Below are 12,838 nucleotides of genomic sequence, written 5' to 3'. Positions count from 1 at the left end.
CTGAACAGGCTGGGGCTGTTTTCCCTGGAGCGTCGGAGGCTGAGGGGTGACCTTATAGAGGTTTACAAAGTTATGAGGGGCAGGAATAGGATAAATAGGCAAAGTCTTTTCCCAGGGGTCAGGGAGTCCAGAACTAGGGGGCATAGGTTTAGGGTGAGAGGGGAAAGATATAAAAGAGACCTAAGGGGCAACTTTTTCACGCAGACGGTGGTACGTGTATGGAATGAGCTGCCAGAGGAAGTGGTGGAGGCTGGTACAATTGCAACTTTTAAGAGGCATCTGGATGGGTGTATGAATAGGAAGGGTTTGGAGGGATATGGGCCAGGTGCTGGCAGGTAGGACGAGATTGGGTTGGGATATCTGGTCAGCATGGACGGGTTGGACCGAAGAGGCTGTTTCCATGCTGTACATCTCTATGACTATGACTTTATGAGGCTACGATTGGCTGCAGCCTGCTAAATTCTCATCTTGGCTTTCATGCAACTGCCTCTTTTGACTAATATCCCTGTATGTTCCATGGCCACCATTTTTATTAACCCTTCAACCACTAAATCAAAGTCTTTATTGATGGAATTCTGGTTAGAATGCCATGCCTCTAAGAATTCTCATGTGTGTGTCTTTGTTTCACCTGTGACACCTTAAATCAAAGACATATCAGAAATGGCTTCCAGACTACTCAGACCCCTTGGCATCATGGTAGCTCACAAACCTACCAACACAATTGAATAGCGACTCATGAACCTAAAGGATCCATTAGATACCACCAGCAAAACTATTTACAAGATACCTTGCAAGAACTGTAAAAATAAAAAAACTACATTGGACAAACAAGCAGGAAACTTGCCCCCCGGGTACATAAACACCAACTGGCTACCAAAAGACACGACCCACTATCGCTAGTTTCTATACATACAGACAAAGAAGACAGTACTTTGATTGGGACAACACATACATCCTAGGACAGGTGAAACAAAGACAGGCATGAGAATTCTTAGAGGCATAGCATTCTAACCAGAACCCCATCAATAAAGACATAGGATTTAAATCAATCTACTTTCCCTTGGTAAAATAAATCAGGAATGATATCACCCACCTTAAGAAGGCAAGACCTATAAATAGCGAGGCGGGACATACCACCAGCGCTTCACCAGAGACTCTGATGACGTTGCCTAGTATGGTGATGGAACGTCCGAGAACAAACCTTCAAGCTCAGCGAGCTAACTTACATACTTACAAATGGCAATGTATGAAATTCAAAGGGACCAGACTTGAGCAGAATGAGGGGGCACTACCATCAGCCATTGCCAGATGGTCAAGGGACTTATCTCAATCCTGTCTGGGGCTACATGGCCATGTCTGGAAAGAACAGGGTCCTGAGTATTGTTACATGTAGCTTTAAGTATACATAAGTGTGCCACACTATGAGCATCACTGACTATCCTAATCTAGTTGTCAGCCTAACCATTGCACGTTCAGGATTAACCAACAAATGTTGTCAAAGTGCAGCTCTGTTTAAAGTCAAACACAGCACTGAAAGTTTTGCCAGCATGGGCTGGTTGAGTAGTCAGTTCTTTGCTTGTTGTGAACAGCAAAGGGATACGCCGTTTGATACGATCCATCAGTCTTTGGGATGTACGACCTACCACCCTGCTTCACACCAACATTGAAAAATCATATTACATTATGTGGGCGGCACGGTGGCACAGTGGTTAGCACAGCTGCCTCACAGCGCCAGAAACCCGGGTTCAATTCCCGCCTCAGGGGACTGACTGTGTGGAGTTTGCATATTCTCCCTGTGTCTGCGTGGGTTTCCTCCGGGTGCTCCAGTTTCCTCCCACGGTCCAAAGATGTGCAGGTCAGGTGAATTGGCCATGCTAAATTGCCGTAGTGTTAGGTAAGGGGTAAATGTAGGGGTATGGGTGGGTTGCGCTTCGGCGGGTCAGTGTGGACTTGTTGGGCCGAAGGGCCTGTTTCCACACTGTAAGTAATCTAATCTAATCTAATTACTTATTTGACTTAGCAAATATATAGCATTACTCATAGGCACAAAATCTTTTGACTTGATGTCTGTATCACAGCCTCCGCCAGTGGTCCCCAGCATCACAATTCAATTCAGTCTTCGTAATATCAAGAAATGGAGGCACTGGATACTTCAAAAGCTATTGGACCTGATAACTCTTCAGTCCTATTGCCAGAATGCGGTGTTCCAGAACTTGGCTCCCCTAATCAAAATGCTCCAGTACAGTTATAACACTGGCATCTACCCACCAATGTGGAAAATTGCCCAGGTATGTGCTATTCACAAAAAGCAGGACAAATCCAACCTGGGCAATTACCATCTCATTTGTCATAATCATTAATAGAGTGATGACATATGTAATCAACAGTACTAGCAAGCAGCACCTGCTCACTAATGCCCAGTTTGGGGTCCCCCAGCGCCACTCACCTCCTAACCTCAGCCTTGATTCAAACATGGACAAACAAGCTGAGAGAGACAGCCTTTGACATGAAGCAGCCAAGGTAAAACTGGAATCAATGGGAATCAGCAGGCAAATTCTCTGCTGGTTGGAGTCATACCTGGTACATAGATCAGTTGTTGTGCTGTTGGAGGTCAGTCATTTCAGTTGTAGGACATCGCTCCAGGAGTTCCTTAAGGTGGTATCCTAGGCTCAACCATCTCCAGCTGCTTCATCAATAACTTGCCCTCCATCATAAAGGTTAGAAGTGGGGATTTTCACTGAGGACTGCACAATGTTCATCATCATCCGTGACTCCTCAGATAATGAAGCAGTCCATGTTTAAATGCAAACAAGACCTAGACAATATTCGCAGTCAGGCTGACAAGTGGCAGATAACATTCGCACCGTGCAAATGCCAGGTAATGAAGATCTCCAAGAAGAGACAATCTAACCACCATCCCTTGACATTCAATAGTGTTGCCATCATTGAATTCCCTATCAATATCCTGAGGGTTACCATTGACCAGAAAACCAAATGGAATCACCATATAAATACAGTGGTTACTAGAACACATCACAGGCTCAGAATAGTGTGGTGACTAACTCACCTCCTGAATCCCCAAAGCATGTCAATCATCTACAAAACACAAGTCAGCAGTGTGATGGAATATTCCCACTTCCCAGGATGGGTGCAGCTCAACACCACAAAAAAATTATCATCCAGGACAAATCAGCCCACTTAGTTGGCACCACATCCTCAAACATCTGTTCCCCCACCACTGATGCACGATAGTGGCAGTGTGTACCACCTACAAAGTGCACTGCAGAAGTTCAAAGATCCTTAGACAGCACTTTCTATACCCATGGCCACTTCAATCTGAAAGGACAAGGGCAGCAAATACATGGGAAAACCACCAACTGCAAGATCCCATCCAAGCCACTCGCCACCTTGAGTTGAAAATAGGTTGTCATCCCTTCACTGTCGCTTGGTTAAAATTCTGGAATTCTCGCCCTAAGGGCATTGCGGATCTACTTACAGCACACGGAGTGCAGCAGTTCAAAAATTCAGCTCACTTCCATCAACTCAAGACCAACTAGGGGTGAGCAATAAACCTGGCCAGCCAGCGATACCCAAGTCCCATGAGCAAATTTTGAAAAGGTATCTTTGTAGAATTAATGCAATAAACCATGACACTTCACCTTAGAATGAGATATCGATGTTAGGTTAGCATAAACTGGTTGGACCAAGAGGCCTGTTTCTGTGCTATATGACTCGATGTAATTTTCTTTCCACATGTCAAAAGTCTGACTACTTATTTTATACTTGTCGTATAAGCTGACCAATAATTTTGGGACGATTTTTGCATGCTTCAAAAGTCAATACAATCACAGATTTCCAGTACTTACGTGTACTTCATGTCAAAAAATAAAAACCCAAAATAAAAGGAATATGGGTATTAATTTCAAAAGTTTGGTTTTTCAAAAGGTTTCAGCTATAAAAGTAATCGATTTAACAATTATAAACCATTCAGATTATGAAGTAAGACTTTGTCCAAATTTTTATATCTGAAAAAAAAATTAAAAAACTAACTGAAATAAAGCATGATACTAAAAGTACCTGCAGGACAGAATCTTTGTTCTGGTCCATCAAACTGAGCCAAATTTCTTTTTACTGGTATACTATCATCCAGTAGAGTCAAGTGTGGTGGCTGATCATCTGCATGATTAGTTCCACTAAGGGCCACAGAGGATAGAAGATCAAAGCTGATTTTTCCATCTGGCTTAGGGTATTCAATGGGTGTGCAATCCTTGGCTGGTTTTAACTGAGAATAATCTGCACCTGAAATTTGACAGAAATATTTTATAGACAAACATTACGTAATCCTAGCTCATTCCAAGTTAAAACTTCTATTTCAGTGAGATCAGATCATCTGATACCCTTTCATTTCTGTCTAAAAGTCAGCTCCTAACTCAGTAGAATCAAGTACTATATTTCAGCACAACGGCAGATTCAATGTGACACTGAGAAAAGACCATGTTGGAGATCAGGATCGGCCAGATGTTGGAGAGAAGAGCTCAGGTGCAAGTTGAGATCTACGGTGTGTGAATATTGAGTCTGGAGAGCCAGATTGAATGACAAAAAATTACTTCTCACATGAAAATTTAGCTCTGGAAGAGAAAAAAAGATTTAGGACCTCCCAATAGGTAGGTCAGAAGCTGCTTAAATTAAATCCAAACTGAATAACTCAAGTTATGACTTTAGTAACATGCTATTAATCGAGTTTTATCATTTTCCATTTCATCTTGATTTTCTTACAGTACATGAAAATCCATTCATTTCACAGTTAAAGGAAATGAACATTTTTATTATTTTGTTATCATGGCACTTTCTTTGATTTTGTCAGGGATTACCTTTTGGTTTCAGACTTTGCTTGGATTGGAACATTTAAGTTAAGAACCAAACTGCTCTGTAAGGAATAATTCAAAAACTCACTCTATGCATGCATTAGGAGGATATTAAAGAAATAAGAAACTCAGAGTTGGGCTGATGACCACAAGTTCAGTAATTAAACTAGGGTGTGGGGTTTCAATGCAAGCTACCATTCATGTCTCGAGTGTCTGCGCAAACAATCTCAGTGATTGAATCAACAAATGCAGTCCATTTTCTTAACTGTACCACATGCCATGAACACAACCATGCAATATACAGATAATCAACTCCAGATGGTGGCTTTATTTTCCTAATATTCCTGTAGTTTTATGATTCATTGGGATTGCAATGAGTAAAATGCAAAGAGCAACATTCAGAGAGAGTTACAGTCACATAGCAAGGTCGGATGTTTATAATGAAATTATTATTCAATTATGCAACTGACAAGTAACCAAAAGGTGCATCTTAAAGATAAAGGATTTATTTGAAAAGTATAAGCTTCCTCAATGCTCTGTGACAGTTCACTAGTTTCTACCTGAATACAAATTTACAGATGGTTTCTGGAATAGTGAACCTAATTTCGAAGTAAAATGATGACTACAACATAATCTATGTCATTAGCACGACTGAGCAAAACTAAGTCACCTTTGTGTTTCAGTGTCCAGGGCTCCAATCCTCGAAATATCCAGTAAAATATTCCAGTGTAAATCATTCCACCATAAACACCAAATGGTCCATGGCAGGAGGGTCGGATATTCCTCACAGAATGGAGTTCCTTCCAAATCCAAGAGTTTCTAATGTCCATGTCATATTCTGGTACATGAAGGCCTGAGTTCAGAAAAAACACTTACTTCAGGTTTCAGAAAATAATTTGACTTTTACTCAATTAAAAAAAAAAATTAAGTTGACAACTTGAAGAGTTTGTAGCAATAAATTAGATTAATCACTTTACAATTGACATAACGTCTACAATCGAACTTTACACATTCTTCCTCTTTTACACAAACTGCAAGGAAGTTTTGTAAAGGAAATTTCAATCAAAAGCTATCAGATCCATACCCTGAGTCACAGGTTGGTGATTATCTTCGATTAGTTTATTAAAGATGGTATCTGCAGCAATCATTCCACTCTTCATAGCAGTGTGTGTGCCTTTAATTTTAGGGACATTCAACAATCCTGGGCTGCAGCCAACCAGCAGACCACCAGGGAAGGACATTCTGGGTATAGACTGTGGAATAATGTTACTTTAGTCATAAATTTCTTAAATACTACATTAATAACAAAATAAAAAAAAACTATATATCTGGCAATGTTAATAACAATATAGCAACATTACAAAAATGGTTTGGTTTTTCTGGGGTTGCAACAACTGAACTCATTATAGCTGTGGTCCAAACATAGAAACATGAACAAAAACAAAAGAGTTGAACCCAAGGTTGAGATGGCTGACTGCTCTGTACATCAACATTTGAGAATATGGAATCAAGGAATCCTAGCAAAACTGAACTCATTGGGAATCAGGAGGAAAGCTTTTCACTGGTTGCACTCATATCTAGCACACGTTCCACTTTGTCTTGGAATCCATGAGCTTTCACATTCTTGATCAGTCTGCCATGAGGGACCTGATCAAAGCCTTTCTAAATCCCATGTAGATCATATCAAATAAATTACTCTCATCAACACTTCTGATTACTTCCTCAAAAAATTCAAACACATTTATCAAATACTATCTCTTAACAAATCTATGCTGACCATCCCTGATTAATCAGTGTCTCTCCAAGTGCATATTGTATCTTGTTTTGTCAGATTTGTTTCTAATAACTTCCAGACCATCAAGGTTGGACTCCCCAGCTAGTAATTTTCCTGGTCTATCCCCAAATTATTTATCATTAAATCAACTACTTAGCTATGTCAACTGTTCCATTGAGAAATACAATCTGCTAGCAATAAAGGTCAATCTGTCCAGAAAATTATGCACAGTGTAGATATTGGATTGTCGCAATACCTGTAAACCACCCTCATTTAAGGCACGGGCTCCATAAGCAATCCTTTTTCCACCTTCTAAGGTCGGTGCTACTGAAGGATGGTGCTTCCATCTCTGGAATTCTTTAAATGGATTCAAATATGGATTTTGATAATCCAAACCCACCTACAGGGCAAATCAAACAATCATCAATGATAAAAATCCATACCTTAACAAGTTTAGGCATAGACAGGCATGGAAAAAAAAATCACTGGAATTTACTGGAAGTGATACATATAACAGAAATAAATTTAACTGAGGACACCTACCTACTCAATAGGCACTTAAGAATACACATTGGCATTTACTGCAAATAAATATTGCAATAGCAACCACACAATGATAATTTTCACACAAATGACAAATTCAATTCTTCCCTGTGTGAAATTATGTTTTTCTGAGCTTTAAATATAACATTTATGTCCATGATATAAATAAATCATAATTTTTCCAGTTGAAGGGGATCCAATCAAAGATTACAAACCAATACCTCAGGATTGCCTATGGATAATTATCTAAGGTCAGGTAATTTATATAGGTAGGAAAAAGATTCGGGAGGATTCAAAAATCAATAAATTCAGAGATGGGGGCAATTGAGAAATTGATCGGGGATTGATATCTCTGAGATGAGACCATGGGATGGAAGTAGGAATGGTTAAGGATGGCTAGCACATTGCTTGCAAATGATACTTCTTTCATATTTTGTAGGGAAATGTGGATTCCTGTTGGTCTGTTGGCCAATTCTGAAATACTGTGATGGATAAGATAATTAGGGTGTGTAAGAAACGGACACAATTAATTCCCAATGAGCACAAAGGATGACAAGAGGAGGAAAATCAGTGGGGACAGCTGTACTTACAACAGCAGGTGCATACACAGAAATATAAATATACATTTAAGAATGTTGAAAAGCTCAGTAAATAGCTGTGGTTATCAAAAGAGAGATTCAAACTTGGAATGGGAGAAGAACAGGAAGGCTGAGAGATTATATTGAGTTGGGCGGAAAATCAAGTAATGGTATTCAAGAGAGGAAGACTGAATTTGATATGACTTACAAAAGGAAGGAGAAGCTGAAGTAGAATTGCATTGGTTTCAGTGTCAAAACAGCCAGGCAAATTGCCAAAGAGAAAACTTGAATTAGATAGCTTTGACAGAATTGAAGTGACATAAACAAATGCATTATCCCCTAATTCAGGCATGCTGTATGGAAAAGGTTAATGAAATTTTAGTTACTTATAGACTGATGAAGGAAATCAGTGGACTTGGTGCAGGAAGAATAGAAATTGATAGCAAAATCAATGATGTCCAATTGATTACCTTAAACTGACAAATAATGGATTGAGAGATGGTGTATTTGAAGGTACGGAATCATTACCAACAGTTGCTAGCAAAAAAAAAACTGTAATAGTCATTACAGACCTGAAATTGTTGAACTCAATAGAGAGTCTGGATCAACAAAAAAATGTCTAACTGAACAATAAGGCTATGGACAGAGAAGTCAGAGTAGCAGGGAATTAAAAATACAGGCAATTGGAAGCTCAAAATATGACAAGCAATACAGGCTTTCAGCAACATACTCTGCAAGAATTGAAAAGTTAATGGAACAATTTTAAAAAGTTGTTCCAGTGGTCAACACAAAATAAAGTACAAACATTTCTGCAAATGCTCAAATCAGGAATTATCTGTAGAGGGAGAAATAAATGATTGCTTTAGGTTGATCACATTTTGGTGGAACTAGAAAATGTTAAGAGACGTAAAGTGTTATAACAATTACACAGGCAAAGAAGGTCTGGGATGGATGAGGGAGCCGAAAATGTGTTGCTGGAAAAGCGCAGCAGGTCAGGCAGCATCCAGGGAACAGGAGAATCGACGTTTCGGGCATAAGCCCTTCTTCAGGAAAGCATCTGCAGACCTCACTTTCTCCTCAAAGATGGATGAGGGAGCACAGGCAGGAAAGCAGGATATTAATTGACAAAAGAGAGCATATGATGGCACACAGCTAAGGGTGATGATAATAGGTCAAATAAAGAAACAAAATATGGATTTAAAGGTAGTGTAAATGAGAGGAGTACAATGATCTAAAGTGAAAGTGGGAACTGGCAAATGTTAGAGGTGGAAGTAGGCAGTCTTAATGATTAACAACTATGTTGTTAGAAGTGCAGAGCCAATTAGGATGGCAAGCTTAAAAGCAAATACTTTAAATTGAATCTTATTAGAGTACACTTCCATTAAAAATCTATCCCAAAATTAATTAATTTTATCAAGAAAGGAAATTGGTTTAATTTTACCTTTCCTTTAGCTCACCTAGTAAATAATCAACACACAACCAACAACTACAATTATTAGAAATATAGTAATAACATACTTACTACAAAGCCCAAAGCCACCAAAGGTTCCCCTTCATTCAAGTGATAAAGGAATGATCCACCATATGTATGTCTATCTAAAGGCCATCCCACACTGTGTTCCACTCTCCCGGGTTTCCATTTACTTTCATCGATAACCCAAATCTGTTGACAAAATACAAGTCAGAAATTTATATTACCTTCATAAACTCTTCTGCTGGATGTTAAGATTTGAAACAATAAACCAAATAAAAATGATAAATAGAAGTTAAAATGAATACACTTGCAGCAACTTCATTACAATGACTCTCTCAAACTGAGCATATTACATTCTTAAATCATTTCTCTTGAGGTACTGAACTTTATGTGCCAATAGAAAACCCAGATTCAACCTTTGTGAAATTAGGTAATCAAGGTGCTTCAATTGATATCAGGATCCCTGAATTGCATGGAAAGAAAGTAGAATTCTACTTAAATAAAGAAAGAAATTGAGAACACAATATTAAAATTTATTTCGCTGCTGATTATACACTCCCACTCCCACCACCCTTCACCCCCAACTCCACCCTTTGTCCCTTCTTGAAAAGGGGAGTAGTTTTGATCCACAAAAGTAGTCAGGTGGCTCTCGGCCATCATATGCAGCCTTTTGTGTTAAATCTAAAAACGCACAAATTAGTTTGAACTTCAAAATATGCCTGACAGATGAAGAGATGTGGGAAAAAGTTCATGTGCAGCATAAACATTAGCACAGACTGGCTGGACTGAAAACAGCTTTGGGAGACTTAACAAACTGAACCACTTGTGGATAAAACTGCAAGTTTGAAGCTGGTCACATCTGGTGCAAGCAGTCAGTAATAGGAGGGATACACTCGTCCCAGCAAGATGCAAGATATTTAAGATAGTACGAATGCAGATCATACAGTGAGCCTGCAACTTGGAGGAGCATTGGCAAGCCTGGACACTGACTTGCCACAATCTAGCAAGGTGAAACATCCGTCAAGTCTGTGTACCCTTTGAATCTCAGCATGTAACAAGACATGTGACATGTAAATGATGTATGTTGCTCCTCCTTCTTATACATCACTGATGGAGCACCTGGTGTCAATGAGTAAACCTCTAAATAGAACGTTATCTCAAATTATGTGGAAGAGATTCGGTCTTCTATGCAACAGGGAACCACCTCATCTTCTGTCTCCATGCACGTGAAATGGACAGACAATGCCCATGGAATCAGTAGGAACTAGGGTGGGATCAATGCCAAAGTTAATATGTAATGAGCAGAAGAGGACCATGGATACTGCATGATTCCGCTGAAAGAATAAGTGTGCGCTAGCAAATCTCCTTCTTTTACACAGGACCGTGGAAGAGGCTTTTCAGACGTGTGTTGTGGCGCTTGTTCTGGTGGTGGATCCTAAAGAATGGTCTTTCTTGGAGGGATTTATGAAAGGGGATGGATGGCAAAAAAAAATTGCAAGGGAATTGCAGTCTCAACAGCATGCTGAGGACTGGGAGTGAAAGTAAAAGGTAAAAAAAAAAGTAAAGTTGCCATAGTCCAACAAGATGTTCGGGTCGCTCCCTCACCAGAGAGAGGGATAACTCGTGGTGACTTAACCTGAGGGTCACCACGCTTCAGATGAGAGATTGAGAAGGACAGTCCTTCATGGTAACTTCAGCCAATGAGAGTAGTGAACATACCAATAGAACATAGAACAGTACAGCACAGAACAGGCCCTTCAGCCCACGATGTTGTGCCGACCATTGATCCTCATGTAAGGTAAACCTAATGTACGAACTCGCAAATTTCTGTGACCATATGCATGTCCAGCAGTCTCTTAAATATCCCCAATGACCTCCCTTACACAACTGCTGCTGGCAACGCATTCCATGCTCCCATAACTCTCTGCGTAAAGAACCCGCCTCTGACATCCCCTCTATACTTTCCGCCAAACAGCTTAAAACTATGACCTCTCGTGTTAACAATTTCTGCCCTGGGAAAAAGTCTCTGGCTATCAACTCTGTCTATGCCTCTCATTATTTTGTACACCTCAATTAGGTCCCCTCTCTTCCTTCTTTTTTCCAAAGAAAAAGTCCGAGCTCAGTCAACCTCTCTTCGTAAGATAAGCCCTCCATTCCAGGCAGCATTCTGGTAAACCTCCTCTGAACCCTCTCCAAAGCATCCACATCTTTTTTATAATAGGGCGACCAGAACTGGACACAGTATTCCAAGTGCGGTCTAACCAAAGTTTTATAGAGCTGCAGCAAGATCTCACGACTCTTAAACTCAATCCCCCTTTTAATGAAAGCCAAAACACCATATGCTTTTTTAACAACCCTGTCCACTTGGGTGGCCATTTTAAGGGATCTATGTACCTGCACACCAAGATCCCTCTGTTCCTCCACACTGCCAAGAATCCTTTCTTTAATCCTGTACTCAACTTTCAAGTTCGACCTTCCAAAATGCATCACTTCTGGATGTATGAAGTAGTCAAGGATCTCTGCTATTTGTTGCATAAGCTTCTATTATGTGTAGCAGAGGTCCCATTGTGGGGAGCTGAGCAGTAAAACCAGATTATTTCATCAAAACATCAGTACAGATATCTGCACCTTGATAGGTCAATGAGAGGCTTTAGACTCTGGAGCCTCAAGTGCATATGTCAGCACTTGTGGGCAGGTTTAAGGCACCTAATCAGTAAATTTGGGACTCTGTTTGGACACCTAGCATCTAAGGTTATTTAAGGTTTTCTTAGGCATTGGGTTTTTTTTAAATTCTAGCATGGGATGGCATTGTTGGTAAGACTGGCAATTGCTGCCCATCCCGAATTACCCTTGAACTGACAATTCAGAGGACAATTTAGAGTCAACCACATTGTTGCAGGTCTTGAGTCACATGTAGTCCAGACTGGGCAAGGGTGACAGGTTATTTTCCCTGAAGGACATTAGTGAACCATGTAGGATTTTGACAACTGACATTGGTTACATGGTAGCCATTCAACTAGACCTCACTTCCAGATTTTTGCTGTTATTTAACTCAAATTTCACCGTTTTCCATCGTGGGATCTCAGCCCAAAGCATTAGCCTGGTGCTCTGGATTAGTCCAATAAATTTACTGCTACATCATCACATCACCCTGAATGCACTCTCCATGTCTGTAGTCCATAGATCAGATGACCTCATCATGTTGGGGAGTTTATTTTACACACCAGCTGGACAGCTTGAGAATGATATTTGTTGATAGACCCAGAAATCCTCAGCTCTTTTAAAAGATGCATGAGTTTGCACCTGTGACCTGCCAAACTTCAGACCAGGTCATAAAGTCAAAGAGATGTACAGCACGAAAACAGACCCTTCAGTCCAACTCGGTAAAAACAATGACTGCAGATGCTGGAAACCAGATTTTGGATTTGTGGTCCTGGAAGCACAGCAGTTCAGGCAGCATCCGAGGAACAGCAAAATCGACGTTTCGGGCAAAAGCCCTTCACCAGGAATAAAGGCAGAGAGCCCGAAGCATGGAGAGATAAGCTAGAGGAGGGTGGGGGTGGGGAGAAAGTAGCATGGAGTACAATAGGTGAGTGGGGGAGGG

At 40.3% G+C, this 12,838-nt stretch overlaps 1 protein-coding gene across 1 annotated transcript in view; it reads right to left on the bottom strand.

Moving 5' to 3' along the window:
- Window positions 1-12,838, bottom strand: part of etfdh (electron transfer flavoprotein dehydrogenase) — a 60,265-nt gene that overhangs the window by 4,847 nt on the left and 42,580 nt on the right. Inside the window, exons 8-12 of the mRNA XM_043674006.1 lie at window positions 9,283-9,423; window positions 6,896-7,039; window positions 5,950-6,118; window positions 5,536-5,718; window positions 4,078-4,299 (exon numbers count right to left, since the gene is read on the bottom strand). Coding sequence (XP_043529941.1) covers window positions 4,078-4,299; window positions 5,536-5,718; window positions 5,950-6,118; window positions 6,896-7,039; window positions 9,283-9,423 — 859 coding nt within the window. The remainder of the gene's footprint in view (window positions 1-4,077; window positions 4,300-5,535; window positions 5,719-5,949; window positions 6,119-6,895; window positions 7,040-9,282; window positions 9,424-12,838) is intronic.

This window comes from Chiloscyllium plagiosum, chromosome 32 (genome assembly GCF_004010195.1).
Source record: "Chiloscyllium plagiosum isolate BGI_BamShark_2017 chromosome 32, ASM401019v2, whole genome shotgun sequence".
Classification (NCBI taxonomy): domain Eukaryota; kingdom Metazoa; phylum Chordata; class Chondrichthyes; order Orectolobiformes; family Hemiscylliidae; genus Chiloscyllium; species Chiloscyllium plagiosum.
The sequence above is the reverse complement of the archived record's forward strand: the minus strand, read 5'-3'. Positions and strand labels throughout refer to the sequence as shown.